The sequence below is a fragment of the Jaculus jaculus genome, chromosome 6 (genome assembly GCF_020740685.1).
Source record: "Jaculus jaculus isolate mJacJac1 chromosome 6, mJacJac1.mat.Y.cur, whole genome shotgun sequence".
Taxonomy (NCBI): Eukaryota; Metazoa; Chordata; class Mammalia; order Rodentia; family Dipodidae; genus Jaculus; species Jaculus jaculus.
The window spans coordinates 153,733,861-153,752,182 of record NC_059107.1 but is presented as its reverse complement, the minus strand read 5'-3'; the positions used below and the strand labels follow the sequence as shown (position 1 = coordinate 153,752,182).

The following is an 18,322-nucleotide window of genomic DNA, read 5'->3' as shown; positions in this document are numbered from 1 at the left end:
TCACTCTAGCTCAGGCTGACCTGGAATTCATTATGTAGTCTCAGGGTGGCCTCAAACTCACGGTGATCCTCCTACCTCTGCCTCCCGAGTGCTGGGATTAAAGGTGTACGCTACCATGCCCGGCCTCTCTAAAATTTTTTTTTTTTTTAATTTTAAAAAGTCATACTTTGAGGGGGTGGAGAGATGGCTTAGTGGTTAAGGCACTTGCCTGCAAAGCAAAGGACCCAGGTTTAATTCCCCAGGACCCATGTAAGCCAGATTCACAAGGTGGTACATGTATCTGGAGTTTGTTTGCAGCAGCCAGAGGCCCTGGTATGCCCATTCTCTCTCTCTCTCTTAAATAATAAACAAGCAAGCAAACAAACAAACAAATAAATAAAATTTAAAAGACATTGTACTTTGAATCAGGGCAACAGGAAGATGCCTTGAGGGAATAGCAGGAATTATCCAGACCCCACCCATCTCAGACTCCAGGTTCTAATATTTTATACTCACTTGAAAGGGTGTCCCCTGGGAAGAGAGGACAGCCAGGGGACGCAGCTTGCCTGGGACTGCGCAGGAGATTCTTTCTCTTCAGGGTTGTTTCACTAAGCTCAGTCACACAGCTTCTCAGAGGCCACTGCATGGTGGCCAAAGGCTGCCTTGGTGCTGCGCCCCCTTGTGGCGTCCCTCAATCTGTCTGGCTGAGCTGCTGGATGGAGGCTCACTGACAGGATTCAGTGAATTTGGACATTAAAGTCCCAATTGCTAAGTAGCTTTGCTCCCAGGGGTTGACTGCTACTTTACCGTGTCATCGCTCCGTGCTCCCAGAGACACGTTCATCTCCACGTGGAACTGTCACTTAGCCATACATTCCAGCCCAAAGAGAGGACAGAAGAGAGCAGACAAGACCAAGAACACACGCACTGCCCCTCGCTTCCCCTGGCCAGACCTTAGTAATAGGTCCTTAAGCTGGAGGGAGGGCGGGCTGGACCACCAGATGCAGCAGTTTCTGAGGTCAGAACAGGTAGGGGAATAAAAAAGAATGAAAACAGTTCATGTTATAAATTTCAAATATTCCTACCTTACCACGATGAAAGTTTTTTTTTGTTTTGTTTTGTTTTTTTTTAAGAAAATGGAGAAGGTTGGGAGGCAGAGGTAGGAGGATCTCCGTGAGTTTGAGGTCACCCTGAGACTACATAGTTAATTCCAGGTCAGCCTGGACCAGAATGAAATCCTATCTCGAAAAAAGAAAGGCAGCCCCAGCGATGTTCATGTCCAAGAAGCACCAGATTACCATTTATGAACTCCTGTTTAAGGAGGTGGGGATGGTCACCAAGAAGGATGTCAGTACACCCCAGCACCCCGAGCTGGCAGACAAGAATGTATCCAACCCTCATGTCGTGAAGCCTGTGCAGTCTCTCCCATAAGGCCACCTGAAGGAACAGTTTGCATGAAGGCGTTTCTGCTGGTATCTAGGATCTCGGGGATTCCCTCCACCTGCCTCCTGAGACCGTGCCTGCATCCTGCACCGCAGCCATCCGGAGCCTGGCAGGCCTCTGCCCAAAGGCCGGGAGAGTGAGCCACAGCAGACAGGAACGCCTACAGGCAGAGCACAGTGCCCCCTGGTACTGATGAGGAAGTAGAGCCTGGCACTCAGTTTAGAGGCAGATCTGGTCGTGGAAATGCTCAGCCACCTCCGTAAAGCGGAAGGGGATTATTTTGTGCTGAATAAATTTGTAGCCAGGAAAAAAAAAAAAAAAAAAGGAGGGCTGGGCAGATGGCTTAGTGGTTAAGGTGCTTGCCTGTGAAGCCTACGGACCCAGATTCCATTCCCCAGGACCCACAGGAGCCAGATGCACTAGGTGGCACGTGCCACTGGAGTTTGTTTGCAGTGGCTAGAGGCCCTGGTGCCCCCATTCTCTCTGTCCTGGAAAATAAATTAATAAACAATTATTTTTTCTTTAAAAAAAAAAAAGAAAATGGAGAAGGGCTGGAGAGCTAGCATAGTGGTTATGTGCTTGCCTGTGAAGCCTAAGGACCCCAGTTCGAGGCTCATATTCCCCAGGACCCATGTAAGCCAGATGCACAAGGTGGAGCATGCATCTGGAGTTCGTTTGCAGTGGCTGGAGGCCCTGGTGTGCCCATTCTCTTTCAATCTGCCTCTTTCTCTCTCTATCTGTCTGTTGCTCTCAAATAAATATAAAATAAACAAAATTTTAAAAACAAATGGAGGATAAAATTTGGAGATAATTATCAACCTTTCCTAAGTCACCAGTTCAGAAAGACCATGACATCATTTGGGGGAAAATGCAGGATATTTTTCTGCTTATTGTTTAAAATTTATTCTTCAAAAATTATGGAACAAGCATTTATCTAATTGCCTCATTAATATTTCATGCACTTGCAGCAGCTTTTAAAATCTTGAATGGGAAACTAAGGGTTTTGATTGGCCCGGGCGTCTCAGTCCAGGGAGCAGAGCTCTGTCATTCCTTGCTGCTTCCCCGTCTCTAGAAGCCACAGCTGACACGTACATCTAAGACGTCACTCGTGCCTATGGACAGCTGGGGTTCCCGACATCTGGTTCTTCTGTTCCTTCTTCCTGTGGAGTTGCTTAGAGCACCTTACCAAAGCCCTCCCACCCACCCCATTCCCCCTGCATCACCCAGCCAAAGCCAGAGAAGGAAACGAGATTTTTGGCTTTGTATTTGTGACCATAGTCTGAATCAAGATTTAGAAATATTTGTTTCTTGATACTTCTTAAACTGCTTCTAGACTAAGGAATGACCCTTATTGCCCCACAGAATAAACATAATGTAGGGATAATAATGAAGGCTTTTGCAGGGGGGTTCCAAGGTATGGTCTCACTCTAGCCCAGGCTGACCCGGAATTCACTATGGAGTCTCAGGGTGGCCTTCAACTCACAGCAATCCTCCTACCTCTGCCTCTCGAGTGCTGGGATTAAAGGCGTGCACCACCATGCCTGGCTTGGAGGCATTTCTTTATACAACATTTTGAAGATAGGTCTACCTTGAAAATAAACACTGAGATCAAAATAAAAGAGAGACTGACTGAGATGGGGAGGGGATATGATGGAGAATGTAATTTCAAAGGGGAAAGTGCGGGGGGAAGGGAGGGAGGGTATTACCATGGGATATTTTTTATAATCATGGAAAATGTTAATAAAAATTGAGAAAAAAATTAAAAATTAAGAAAATAAACACTGAATAAAGCTTTAAAAGCCAAAAAATAAAAAATAAAAAGATTTGGACTTATTTGGACAAAAACATCACTAGGCAGAATTAGGAAGGAGGAGGTCTCTACTGGCACCAATCAAAGACCAGCGAGAAAGTAGACAGCTCTGTGAACAGTGAGGAGGAGGAGGATGAGCTGTGCCAGGGCCAGGGCAGAAGGCACATCTTGGGTGGCCAGCAACATTGTGATTTGATGGCTCACACGTGTTCCCCTGTGGTTCCCATGTTGGGGCCTTGGGCCTCAGGGCGGGACGCTGTCAGGTGGTAGGATCTTTAAGAAGTGGGGTTTAGGGCTGGAGAGATGGCTTAGCGGTTAAACGCTTGCCTGCGAAGCCTAAGGACCCCGGCTCGAGGCTCGGTTCCCCAGGTCCCACATTAGCCAGATGCACTAGGGGGCGCACGCATCTGGAGTTCGTTTGCAGAGGCTGGAAGCCCTGGCGCGCCCATTCTCTCTCTCTCTCCCTCTATGTGTCTTTCTCTCTGTGTCTGTCACTCTCAAATAAATAAATTAATTAATTAAAAAAAAAAGGGGGGTCTAACCCGAGGTCACAGGTTGTCTTCTCCCCTGTTCTGACTTCCCGCCTCTTCATGCGATCGCTCCTCCTGGGAGGCGCTAATGCCAGGATGCCCCCGGCCACCACGAGGGCTGCAGTCACCACACTCATTTGTCCTCACCTGTGGCCAGCACGTCTCCCCCGACCTCTCACTGCTGGGGGAGGAGGGGCTGAAGAGGTCACCGCGTCAGGCCCGCTTCAACCTGTAGGGAAAGTGAAGGAGAAAAGCAAAGGCCACCACGGGACTAGATCTCAACAGAGGGGCTGTTTATTGAAGCGCAACGAGGGCCGCAGCCTTCGCACAGGACAGAGGCTGAGGCCCCGGGCTAGGCTGGGGTTCAAGCTTACAAGAGGACCCTAAGAAAAACACACTGGACTAGGTGCACGCCCAAGGGAAGTAGACAAGGGACTTGTAGCTATTTGCGTCTTTGCTCAGAATAGGCTTTTTTCAGTAAGAACTGTCTAAGGGAGGGTACCCCAGATGGCTTCTGTTCCCTCAAGGCCTTCGGAGTTAAGGGATGCGCACCAGTCACGGGAGCTGTCAAGCTAGTCTGGGAATTCTGCCCCTGATGTTTCTCTAAGGACTTCGAAGTCTTAGGGACAGTCATGAACGCTGCAGTTCCCTCTGGTTTTCAGGGAGAGTCATTAATATTGAGACTGTCATGGATCCGGGTGAGTTCCTCCAACTTCTCCTCCAGCTCCTCAGCCTGCCGCCGCAGCTCCTCGGCGGACCCCGACTTTGCCCCCTCGTGCAGATGCAGAGACTCTTTCACGAGGCTGGCCACGTCCATCAGGAGGAAGAGCCCCGCAGCGGCCCCGCTGGCCACCCGGGCTCCTTTCGTCATGGCCAGCGCAGTGCCTCCGAAGGCTTTCTGCACCTGTTTGGTGTTTCGGGCTGACAGTCTTCCAGCTGCCATGAGGCGCTTGGCATTGGCTAGTAAGCGAGGGTTGGCTTGGGCAATCCTGATGGCACGTATATTCCTCCCAATGCCTGCTAGGCCTTTGAGGCCTCGGGCACAGCCCCCATTTTTGAAAAGAGCTTCGGGCACTGTCTGACCCGCAGTGTCTTGCATGTCCCTCACTGTGCTGTTGCCGGCTGAATGCAGGCGGCTGACTTCAGCTTCTGCCGACAACCTGTTCTTGTGGTCCACGATGCTCGAGGTGACCCGAGTCACAGCAGCTGCCGCGCCCAGCCCCATCCCCGTGGCTGAAAGCATCAGACTGACACCTGCCGTCACAGGTGCCAGGGCCAGGCCAAGGATCGTCAGCACCCCAGAGGCGGCGCTGGCCGAGTCGGCCACCACGTTGGTGATGGTGCAGTCTCGGTGCACCTGGTCCACCTTGTCTGCGAGGGCGCGGAGCTTCTCTATGCGCTCTTCAAGCTCCCGTTTAAGCTGAGGGTAAGCATCCAGAAACATCTTCCGATCCTGCGGGTCATCTTGGTGCCCGTCGGTGTCATCCACAGCCATGTCTGCTGTGAGCTCAATCAGAGCCTCACGCAGAGTCTCTTCCTCTTCCCTGTAACAGGAGAGGTCAACTGATTAAGAGAGGCTGTTGAGGGATGGAGAGATGGCCTAGAGGTTAAGGTGCTTGCATGTGAAGCCTAAGGACCCAGGTTCGATTCCCCAAAACCCACATAAGCCAGCTGCACAGGGGGCACGTGTCTGGAGTTTGTTTGCAGTGGGCCTAGTGTGTCCATTCTCTCTCTTCCTCCCTCTCTCTCTAGTTGCCTCTTTCTCACACAAGTAAATACATAATTATGTATTTCTTAAGACTGTTTATTTGTAAAGTGGGTCCCATGATATCTATCCTATGGAAATTACAGGTTTCATTATATAGCAATTGGAAAAGAATTTTATAGATGTTCAGAACTTTTCTTTCCAAGATGAACGTGCTTGGCGCATCACAGATGCTGGGGGGTGTTCAGTCATGAAGGGATCAATGAGTTAAAGTCATCTTAACGTGCTCCTTAGTGCTGGGCATTTGATAAGGATGCCTTTTAACTCAAGGTCAATGTCATCACTGCTAAGACACTTCTCCAGTAAGAACTCTGAGAACAAACAGAGGAGGGGGATTAAAGCAAACAGAACAGAATGTAAAAACAAAACCAACAAAACAAAACAAAACAAAACAAAAAAACATTAAATTCATGGAAAGTTGGTAGGCTGTGAAGATTTCACCTTCCCTTGGGGTCCTGACTCTCCACCCATTTCCTTCTCTGCCCTACCACCCGGCCATGCGGCCTGGGCTTCTGAAGCCGCCGTCAGCTGTGGTGAGCGGGCTCTCAGGGAGCGCTGTCTTATCTCCACTCTCTCTATGCCCAGACAAGGGGTGGGATCTTGGAATCCCTACTCAACATTATGGTAATTGACTACACCTTTCCACACCTGAGCTGGGGTGGGGTGGGGTGGGAAATGGCAACTTCCTCCCAGCCACCACCTACTAACTCTAGATAGAAACAAAATTCAGAAATGTGGAGTCTCACTTCCCTCACAAAGAGTCAGTCCCTCAAGGACCCAACCACTCCGACTGTTACAGGCTTCAGTCAGTCCTCCTCCCCACATCCCACGCGGCATGACACAGGGTCTCCTGTACTCCAAGGGGGCTTCAAAAACACTCTTTCCTTCCACTTGGCCTGACTGAGACTCCTTTCCCCCTGCTCCGAACTCCACCATGCTCTTAAACCAAATCTCCCTTCCCGTTGCTCCAAACCCTGCCACTGTCTCACCCTCTCACCTGGCATTAAATAAAACCTTGACCCCCAAGAAACTGTCTGTTTTGGTCTTCTTTTTCATTTGTTTATTATTTATTTTTATTTTTTGTTTTTTCGAGGCAAGGTCTCACTCTAGCTCAGGCTGACCTGGAATTCACAATGTACTACTCTCAGGGTGGCCTCGAACTCACAGCGCTCCTCCGGCCTCTGCCTCCTGAGTGCTGGGATTAAAGGTGTGCGCCACCACGCCCAGCTGATTACTGCTTACTTTTGTGGGAGGGACTTGGAGGGGTTCTGTCAGGCTCTCTGGAATTACACAAGACCATCAGCTAGGCAAGATGGCCTTCCTGTTGGACAAGAAGCTCTGTGTTGACTAAAAGAGGATTCTAATGGCAGCTGAGACCTCCTCAGCTCAGGGACAGTGTGGAAGGAACACACACAGCCCTCTAGCCTCTAGAACAATCAGGAGTGGGATCAGAGCAGGGAGAGAACAAATATGCCCTCTCCTTCCCATGTCGGCTCCGTGAGGCCCATGGCTGCCCTCGGCTTGGTCCCTTCAGCGCCTCCCTTGCCTCCATCTACGCCCCGTTCCGCCATCTCAGCCTTGCAACTCTCTTCCGTTGTGGGCTCACCCCTGCTCCGTTCCAATCTCCGACTCCATCCGTGGTCCAGGGACATGCGGACTTTGGGATGGCTCCTTCACTTGGTCACCCATTCCCCAACCTACAGTTCACACTCAAGTCTTCAGTATGACGGTTAACCTGGACTGTCCTCTTAAAACACCCCCATGAGTGTATCTGTGATGATGTTTCCAAAAATTATGAGATTGTGAGGTGTCTGACTGTGGTAGTTTGAATGTGATAAATGTATGACCCCATAGACTCAGTCATTTTTGATTCAACTTTCTACTTGAGCCCTTAGCAGGCAGATTCCTGCTGAAAGGGGCGACCATGGGTGGGTTGGAAGTCCAGCCCAAAGGTGTGTGGAGAGAGCAGTTGTGCTCTGGTGGTTCATGCCTACTTGAGGTGCTGGCTGATTGGTGGTTTCTCTCTGCTTGGATCTGTGAAAGAGAGCCCCCTTCTTCCACCATTGGTGGTGTTCCCCTAGAATAGAATAGGTATCGCTTCCCAAGAATTCCCTGGACTCTGTAAGCCTGAAACAAATACCTTCTTCCCATAAACTGCGTCTGGTTGGATGTTTACCCCAGCAAAATGGAGCCGACTACTGACCTAATGAATGGCTTAACATTTTTCTTTTTTTGAAGTAGGGTCTCACTCTGGCTCAGGCTGACCTCGAATTCACTATGTAGTCTCAGGGTGGCCTCGAACTCACGGCGATCCTCCTACCTCTGCCTCCCGAGTGCTGGGATTAAAGGCGTGCACCACCACGCCCGGCTAGTGTAACTTTTTGATGGACTTATAACATGATGATATTATTGACCAAAAGTAGAATGTGGGACCTTGTTGGAGAACACAGGTCACTAGAAGAGGGTTTGGGTCTCTACCTTACCCCTGGCCCATTCCTTTTTTTCCTGTCTCTGCTTCATGTCTTCCATGAGAAAAGTGATGATGGTACTGTTGAGTGTTGGTGAGAAGTTGGAGGTGCAGCCTGGCTGGAAGAAGGGGGTCACTGTGGGTATGTCCAGGGGTACTATGTTTTGACCTGGCTTCTTCTTGCATTCCCTGCCTGTTTACTGTCTTCAGTGAAGCAAACTCTTCCACTCTACCATTCCTTCCCTACCGGAGTCATGTGAAACTGAGTCAAATCACTGTTCCTGTTGAGAATCTGATCACAGTGAGAAAATTAATGAACAATGACACAACCACATAATATCAGAACAAATAGCAATTCCCTTTGAACAGATCGGAACCCAAGGCCAAAACCCGGAACCCAAGATATGGGCAGGGACTGTCAGGGTCCAGCTAAGCACTGTACAACTGAGTGCTGGCCTCTGTGTCTCCTGGTGCCAGAAGATTCTGCTCCTTTGTACAGTTCTGATGGTGAGAAAAACTAGCCTGAGCCTGAATGCCAGGAACACAACTTGATCATGTCTAGAGCTTCCCGACTACTCCCAAGGCGAGTCTTCCCCGATTCCCTTCTCCAAGAAGGAGACCTCGGCCCAGACCTCTTCCCTCCAGAGTTTAAAAATTAACTCTCACCGAACACCTATTGTGGGTTGGCCGTGTGCTGAATACTTCATTTGCATGATATTATTTTTCCTCACACGAAAGTTCAGTTGTAACAAAACTAAGGTAGAAAGTGGTAAACTAGGACCAAGTGTGGTGGCGCACACCTTTAATCCCAGCACTCAGAGGCAGAGGTGGGAGGATTACCATATGTTCGAGGCCACCCTGAAACTACATAGTGAATTCCAGGTCAGCCTGGACTAGAATGAAATCCTACCTTAAAAAAAAAAAAAAAAAAAAAAAAAAAACAAGGGCTAGAGAGATGGCTTAGCGGTTAAGCGCTTGCCTGTCAAGCTTAAGGACCCCGGTTCGAGGCTCAATTCCCCAGAACCCACATTAGCCAGATGCACAAGGGGACACACACATCTGAAGTTCGTTTGCAGTGGCTGGAGGCCCTGGTGTGCCCATTTTCTCTCTCTCTCTCTCTCTATCTGCCTCTTTCTCTCCCTCTCTCTCTGTCACTCTCAAATAAATAAAAATGAACAAAAAATTTTTTTAAAAATAAAAACAAACAAAAAAAGCTGGGTGTGGTGGTGCATACCTTTAAGCACTCGGAGGCAGAGGTAGGAGGATCACCATGAATTCAAGGTCACCCTGAGACTACATAGTGAATTGCAGGTCAGCCTGAGCTAGAGCAAGACTCTAACTCGGAGGGGAATAAAAAAAGACAGTAAGGCTAGGAAATAGTTGTTTAAAGAGAGAGAGAGAGCTGGGTGTAGTGGTGCATGCTTTTAATCCCAGCACCCGGGAAGCAGAGGTAGGAGGATTGCTGTGAATTCAAGGCCACCCTGAGACTCCATAGTAAATTCCAGGTCAGCCTGGGCTACAGTGAGGCCCTACCTTGAAAAACCAAAATAATAATAATAGCAATATAATGATAATAGTAATAAAAGAGAGAGAGAATAGATGTTCTGAACCCCAACCCCTGGGACTGCTTGAGAGGGAGTGCTTTCCTGAAAATCACTAGCCAGGAAAGGGGGTTGGGAGGGTAGGGCTGGGTCTCCCCATGGAGGAGACCTGGACAATCCAGCATCCGCCATGAGCTCCTTCCAGGCTCCTCTGTCAGTCAGCAGCATTTTCAGGTCCTCTCTGCTGCACCAGTCCCTGAGATACGCAACAACATCTCCAAGGGAGCCTTTTCCATCTGCTTAGGAAGGAAAAAGAATGCGGTTAGACAGTGTGGACAGCTCAAATGGCACTGAGCATGGGGCAGTGAGGGCGGTTAAACATCATCTTTCTGAGCATCTGTGACATTGCATACTTTTTTATTTTTATTTTTATTTTCTTTTCACAATTTTTTTAAAATATATTTTTTAAATTATTTATTGATTGATTTGAGAGCGACAGACACAGAGAGAAAGACAGATAGAGGGAGAGAGAGAATGGGCGCGCCAGGGCTTCCAGCCACTGCAAACGAACTCCAGACGCGTGCGCCCCCTTGTGCATCTGGCTAATGTGGGACCTGGGGAACCGAGCCTCGAACCGGGGTCCTTAGGCTTCACAGGCAAGCACTTAACTGCTAAGCCATCTCTCCAGGCCATCTTTTCACAATTTTTATTAACATTTTCCATATTATAAAAAACATCCCATGGTAATTCCCTCCCTCCCTCCCCCTGCACTTTCCCCTTTGAAATTCCATTCTCCATCATATTACCTCCCCATCTCAATCTTTGGACTTACATATATACAATACCAACCTAGTAAGTACCCTCCTCCCTTCCTTTCTCTTCCCTTTATATCTCCTTTCTAACTTACTGGCCTCTGCTACTAAGTATTTTCCTTCTCACACAGAAGCCCAATCATCTGTAGCTAGGATCCACATATGAGGGAGAACATGTGGCACTTGGCTTTCTGGGCCTGGGTTACCTCACTTAGTATAATCATACTTTTTTTTTTAAAGTACTTTTTTTAAAAAAATTTATTTATTTGAGAGCGACAGACACAGAGAGAAAGACAGATAGAGGGAGAGAGAGAATGGGCACGCCAGGGCTTCCAGCCTCTGCAAACAAACTCCAGACGCATGCGCCCCCTTGTGCATCTGGCTAACATGGGACCTGGGGAACTGAGCCTCGAACCGGGGTCCTTAGGCTTCACAGGCAAGCGCTTAACTGCTAAGCCATCTCTCCAGCCCCATACTTTTTTTTTAATTGAGAAAGAGGGAGAGAGATAAAGAAGCAGGTAGAGAGAGAGAATAGGTGCCCCAGGGCCTTCAGCCACTGTAAATGAACTCCAGATACAGGCATCATCCTGTGTATCTGGCTTTTGTGGATCCTGGGGAATGGAACCTGGGTCCTTTTGGCTTTGCAGACAAACACCTTAACTGCTAAGCCAGGACTCCAGCCCCCACATTGCATACTTTTAATGGGGTCACAAGTGCTAGGGACTTGTCTCCAGACTCATAAGTAAAAACCCTAACTCCAGTTACTGGAGAAGGAGCCTTCAAGAAGTAAAGTAATTAAGATTCGATGCAGTCATAAATATACCTAATCATAGGGTTAGTGTCCTTATAAAAACAGAAAAAGAGGACTTCCGGTTAAGATGGCAGCGTAGGCACCACGCCAAAGCAGCCTAGGGGGGAAAACGACCAAAAAAAACCTCAGCAAAATACACACTTTTACTAAAAAGTGAGGTGTATAGGAAATTGAAGCAGCAGTGGAGAAGTAGAAGAGATCCAGAGCATCCAGAGCCTGCACAGGTGGGAAAAGCGGCTCCGGCAGCTCAGCCAACCGCCGCGGCCGCGGCACCGCAGAAAGCCGCCAGACTCGGCTCCAGCTGCAGGAAAAGCCAGGTGCCGGAGCTTTCCCTCACACCGGAGCTCTCCGCAACTCAGGAAACGGAGAGCGGCAACTCAAGAAAGGGAGAGCAGCAGTGAACAATGGAGGAGCAGATCACAAGGTAGAAGAACACGTGGAACCGCGAGAGAACTAGAGCAGCATCGGCTCCCTCCCCTCCCCCACCGCCTGAGCCCAGCTCCAGCGAAGAGAGCAGCGGCCCGGGACCCGGCCACGCCAACTTGAGCCGACAGCGGGACCCAAGCAGGAGCAGAGTCCGGCAGCAACATCAGCGGTTCCAGCACTGGCAACAGCGGCCCCAGCAATAGCGGATCCAGCAAGCAGCTTCAGCAGCAGCAGCAGCAGCAGTGGTTACAACAGCAGCTTCAGAGGCAGCAGCAGGGTTATCCAGCAGTGGCAGCTACAGCAGCAGCAGCAGCAGTTCCAGCAGCGGGGGTGCCAATCAGCCGGGCCACAGTTGCCAGGCTCAGTTTGCCCCACAGGAAAAGCCAGTGCCCAGCATCAGAAATCAGAACAGTGGCCCAACGACCCAGCCATCAACTTGACTGAGACCAAATTCATCCAAAAAGGTAACCGGGATTGCACCAGGGAAGGGTCTCACCTGGTTAAAAACAGAAAAAGACACCAGATCTAACCCTCCCTCCTCCTTTTCTCCCTCTCCCCTTTTTTCTTCCCTCTCCCTCTCCCACCCTCCCTGCACATAGGAGAGGCCTTGTGTAGACACACTGGGCAAGCTCCCACTGCAAACCGAGAAGAGCCCTCACCAGAGCCAACCGGGCACTTCTTCATCTTGGATGTTGGCTTCCAGAGTTTTCGTGATAAGCCACCTGTAGTAGTTACCTTCTCACGACTGGGGCAAAACACCTGACAGGAAGTAACTTATGGAAGGAGAGGTTTTTATTTCAGCACGTAATTGGGAAAGCATGCCAGGAGAGACAGCTGGGCATCACATTGCCATAGCAGCAAGAAGAAAGGGGTGTGACCTCACCGTGTGTGCCGGGCAGGGCTAGGTTATAACAACCCAAGGCCCACCCTCCTACAGCGCGGCTCCACCTCTCAAAGGCTCTGTCACTGGGGATTAAGTAAGAGACTTCACGACAAACACAAGGCTACGGGGCGGGGGGGGGGGTGGTCGGCGCATTTCACATCCAAACTACCACACCATCCACCCACTGCTATTTTGTGATGACAGCATGAGAGGACCAATGTACCACAATACACCAGGGAGGTGCCAAGATGCTTTATAGAGAAATTATATATATATATGTATATATGTGTGTGTGTGTGTGTGTATGTGTATGTATATATATATACATATATACATATACATATATATATGTATATGTTTACATACATATATATATGTATATGTATATATTATACATATATACATATACATATATATATGTATATGTTTACATACATATATATATGTATATGTATATATTTACAGTTCAGAGCAACAGAAAGTGAGCATTTCAGCCCAAAATAAGTGGGAACATTGCAGGGAGGGCTCCCATCTCCCATGTGTCTATTGCACAACAGTGTACGCTAATGTAATGCCCTTGAAGGTGCCCTTCAGCCTATCAATGGTTAATCGTTAGTCTTGAGTTTCAGTTTCATTTAATCAAGAAACATCTAGGAGACTAGTGGCAACATTTGTCTGGGTGTGTCTGTCATTAGTCTAGGAGGTAGGAGGGCTCTGAGCTACTACTAATGGTTTCAAGAATGTCAGCAGCTGGGCGTGGTGGCACATGCCTTTGGTCCCAGCATGCGGAAGCAGAGTAGGAGGATCTCTGTGAATTCGAGGCCACCCTGAGACTTACACAGTGACTTCCAGGTTATCCTGAACTAGAGTGAGACCCTACCTTGAAAAACAAAACAAAACTATATATGTGTGTGTGTGTGTGTGTGTGCGCGTGTGTGTGTGAGTGTGTGCGTTTGTGTGTGTGTGTGCGTGTGTGTGTGAGTAGACTATAGGAGGAGATGGAACTGTGGAAGGTGGGGCCTGGCTGGAGAAAATAGGGCCATAGGGCACAGGGGTGTATGCTTGGGGAATATATCTTGCCCTGACCCCCTTCCTGTGACTGCTCTGCCTCCTGTCGTGTGAGCTGCTCTACCACACCTTGGTGGACTGAAACCTCTGTGGGCAAAATAGGTCTTCCTACCCTTAAGTCGTTTACATCAAGTATTTGTGACAGCAGTGACAAAACTCGCACCGGAGGGTTCTGACTGGCATTAGTCTATTGCGTCAGAATCGGCATTTTTAAAATGAAATGGAATTGCCAGTGACAGCGCAGTGAATACAGGGAGGGTGAGCATTGCTTAATGAATTTGTCCCCTATGCGTACATGCACACACATACGCTTGAGCACTTATATACATTAGCAATTTTACACTTTTTTGTTGTTCTTGTTGCTTTAGACAGTGTCTCGCTGTAGCCCAGGCTGACCTGGAATTCACTTTGTAGTCTCAGGGTGGCCTTGAACTCAGGGCGATCCACCTACCTCTGCCTACCCAGTGCTGGGATTAAAGGTGTGCACTACCACGCCCAGCATACTTTGAAACTTTTAAAAATAATTCTTGAGGGCTAGAGGGATGGCTTAGCAGTTTGCCTAAGATGTTTGCCTGCAAAGCCAAAGGATCCAGATTTGATTCCCCAGGATTCATGTTAGTCAGATGCACAAGGGGGAGCATGTGTCTAGAGTTTACGTGCAGTGGCTGGAGGCCTTGGTGTGCCCATTCTCTCTCTCCCTCTTTCTCTCTGTTAAATAAATGCAATTCTTTAATTTTTATTTGAATTGACCTATAGTAATTGTATATATTTATGAAATATGGTGTGATATTTCAGCAAAATTTGTATGCTCTCAGGTCAAGCATTTATCATTTCTTTAGGTCAAGTCCATTCAAAATGCTCACTCCTAGCTACTCTGAAATATCTAATTAATCAGAGATTTTAGTATTTTAGAAAGGGAATCCTGAAATGATAGTCCAGGACCATGATGCCAGCGCTAAGAAGCTGCCAGGGCGACTGTGAGTGTGAAATCAGCCTGAGCCACAAAGCAAGACGGAGAGAGTGCTGGAGAGAGAGGGAAAGGGAGGGCAGAAGGAAAGGGAGTAATGCAGGATGCAAGCGGTGTTTGGTTTGCTAGTCCTAATGACAAAGCACATCCACGCCTGGACAATGAAACAAACGAGATGGACAGAATAAAGACTATAATATTTTCATGCCAACAGAGGTCAAGTTATCGCCCAGGTGACTTACCCAAGCTGTGTAGTCTGCAGGGATACAGAGGTGATGGTACTGCTGAGAAGGAATCAGGGACAAATATATAGTTGTGTGTGTGTGTGTTACACGCAATGACTTTCCTAGTGTGTACACACAAGGGATAAAGCCATCTTATTTCAGAGAAGAAAGTGAGGCTCAGACAGGAGAAATGGACAGCTGATCCAGTGAACAGAAAAGAGCAGAATCAGAACCAAGAGTCAAGAGTGGGGGACTGGAGATAAATGCTTAGTGGTTAAGGCGCTTGCCTGTGAAGCTAGAAGACCCTGGTTCGATTCCCCAGTGCCCACGCAAGTCAGATGCACAAGATGGTGCACACATCTGGAGTTCATTTGCAGTGGCTAAAGGCCCTGGCATGCCCATTCTCTCCTCTCTCTCTCTCTTGGAAATAAATTAAAAAAAGAAAATATTTAGAAAAAAGCCTAGTGGACCAATATTTTTTTTTCTGATATTACTTCAAAGATTCATGTTTCAAAAAAACTTGCTGTGAGTTCTACATTCTACTGTTTAATGTACCTGTGGGGGGTCTTAGATTGGAAAATAACATTTCTGATGACACATTACCAAGTAAACTATCAGGCAAAGAGAATTTCCCTGCCAATGATGGGTGGATGCTTTAAGACTGGCAGCAGAAGGGGCTGTGCGGGTGGATGGGAGAGTGGGGTGGTTCCCTCTGCTCTGATCTCGTGGTGGGTTTCAGAATGACATTTTCACTCACGTGCACGATGTACCTTGATCATATTCACCCCCGTCAACCTCCCCTGTCCTCCTGTCTCCTCCTACTACTTCCTTTTCCTTTTCTTAAATACCCCCCTTTTAGCTTCATGTCTATGTGTGCATACATATAATTGAGGTTCCACATATGAAAGAATGTATGCAATATTGTCATAAAGTCTTGCTTATTCTGCTTAACATGCTCATCTCCAGGTCTATGTATTTTCTTACAAATGACATGATTTTATTCACCTTCATAGTTGAATAAATCCCACTGTGTATATACATACACATTTTCTTTATCCATTCATCTATTGATGCCCATTCAGACAATAAGCGTGGATGTGTAGGGATCTTGCCAATACATTCCCTTTGGACATGTACCAGGAACAGGATCTAGCCAATAAATGTGGATGAGGTGCAAGGATCTCTCCATATGGCAGGTCTACTTCTTATTTTTATTTTTTGTGAAATCTCCACACTTCTTTCTGTAATGGCTGGACTATCTCCTCCCAGCAAGAATTGTCTCCTCCCAACCCCATCCTCACCAGTATTGGTTGGTTTTCTTAAGGCAGCCATTCCCACTGAGGTCAGACTGGCTGACCAGTGAGCTCCAGTGAGTCTCCGGCCTCCAACCCGGACAGGACTGGGGCTACAGGCTGGCGTGGCCATTATTTTACTTTACAGAGAGCAACAGAGAGAGAGAATTGGTGCACCAGGGCCTCCGCCACAGCAATCGAACACCAGATGCTTGCACCACCTAGTGGTCATGTGCGACCTTGCACTTGCCTCACCTTTGTGTGCCTGGCTTAACAGGGATCTGGAGAGTAGAACGTGGGTCCTTAGGCTTCGCAGGCAAGCGCCTTAACCGCTAAGCCCTCTCTTCCAGCCCTCAATGTGCTTTTCCCTCCCTTATTCTTTCAACGTGCCTCCTGAGGCACCAGAGCTCTGCGGGGCTGGTGAAGAGCTGATCGACTGACGTGGTTGCCAGAGCAGTTGAGGAAGTAGGAAGAACCCAGTCCTGAGGACACAGGGCATAGGGCACTGGTGTGGGTAGGGCCGGGTGGAGGTTGTTTGGTTTCTGTTTCGACTGCAGAGTTTTCCATCTCACGAGATACCTAGAATCAGGCCCTGCCCGAGGCCCACATGCCTGTAAGCAGACAGTACAGGGCAGGTGCCCCAGCACAGCTATGGAGGCTGGGGTTCGCTGGAACTAAAAAGGGGTCTAGGGAGAGGGAGGGACCCAGCATGAGGGAAGAGTGCAGCAGGCGCAGCCTGGTCTGGTGACACGGGCTGTACAGGATCCTTGGAACAATGGGGTACAGGTGAGGTGAGCCGGGCAGCTCCAGGTCTTACAGATAGCAGGGGCAAAAGTCACGCTGAAGCACACTTCGGTGGCACCCTAAGTCACGCTGGCTACGGAGCTGGTTAGGGCACTTAGCCCGCTGAAGGGTCTATCTCCAGTGTCCATCCCACCATCCCTCCCGCCTCCTGTCCCCTTCTCTCTCCTCCCTCATGCCCCCTCCGTGCATCTTCTACTTCCCAAGCCATCCTGGCCCCGTCTGCGGAGGCAGGGCAGGGAAGAGGGGACCCACGGCCATGCACCCCGCCCCCCACCGGAATAGGGGCAGAAAGAGGAGGCCCGCAGATACAGGGCCAGGAGGCTCCCTTTGCTCCCCCTTGGAACTCTCCGCCTTTGGCCTCAGCTCCTAGGCAGGCACTCAGTGTTGGAGAACCCTGCCAGTTCTAGGCTGCCACTGGCGGGAAGCAGTCAGAGAACGGGACTGTGACCAACCTGGGGAGGCCATGACGGCTGCTGGTCCTTGGCGCTGGCTGCAGGATCTCAGAGGTTTTCCTTAAGGCTCGCTGGGCATCCAGGCTGCAGGGAAGAGAAAACAAGCTGTGGGGTGGAGGCAGGTGTGGGGGGGGGGCGTCAGGGCAGCTACAGGAGAGCAAGCAGCCAGAGCCAGGTGTCCATGGTTCCCTGCAAGGTGACAATAAAGGGTGAAACAGACGTAACCCAGAGTGCTTTGTTCCCCTAGACTCTGCAACTGCTGCTTGAAGAAGTCACTGTCAGGCTGGAGGGATGGCTTAGCAGTTAAGGCGCTTGCCTGTGAAGCCAAAGGCTCCTGGTTCGATTCCCCAGGACCCACATAAGCCAGATGCACAAGGGGGTGCATGTGTCCGGAGTTCGTTTGCAGGGGTTGGAGGTGCTGGCGTGCCCATTCTCTCTCTCTCTTTCTCTTCCTCTTTCACTCTCAAATAAATAAATAAATAAATAAAATATATTTAAAAGAAGAAGAAGTCAATGTCCTAGGGCCTGGGCAAATGGCTCAGTGGGTGTAGTGCTTTGATGAGGTGTCCCCCATAAACTTAGGTATTCTGAATGCTAGATTTCCAGCCGATGGAGATTTGGGAATTAACAGCACTTGGAGGCAATGTATTGCTGGGGACGGGCTTATGGGTGTTATAGCCAATGTACCCTTGCCAGTGTTTGGCACACTCCCCTGTTGCTATCGTCTACCTGTTGTTGGCCAGGGGCTGATGTCCACCCTCTGCTCATGCCATCGTTTTCCCCTGCCATCCTGGAGCTTCCCCTCGAGTCTGTAAGCCAACATATAAACCCTTTTTCCCCGCAAGCTGCTCATGGCCGGGTGAGTTACAGCAGCAATGCGGACCTGACCGCGACACTGGGTGAGGAGCACTTGCCATAGAAGCTCAGGGGGCCCGAGAGGACCGGGGTCCTACCCGCAGCACCCACGTGAGAAGCAGGAATGGCCACGCCGGCCTGTAGCCCCAGTCCTGTCCCGGTTGGAGGCCGGAGACTCACTGGAGCTCACTGGT

General features: G+C 49.2%; 1 protein-coding gene across 1 annotated transcript; it reads right to left on the bottom strand.

Moving 5' to 3' along the window:
* Positions 1-4,419: 4,419 nt before the first annotated feature.
* On the bottom strand, positions 4,420-12,267 carry LOC101600584 (apolipoprotein L2-like). Its single transcript, XM_045152266.1, has 3 exons — positions 12,243-12,267; positions 9,704-9,830; positions 4,420-5,305 (listed from the first exon to the last, which is right to left on the bottom strand). The coding sequence occupies exons 1-3, from the start codon at positions 12,265-12,267 to the stop codon at positions 4,420-4,422; spliced, it is 1,038 nt and encodes a 345-aa protein (XP_045008201.1).
* Positions 12,268-18,322: the final 6,055 nt, after the last annotated feature.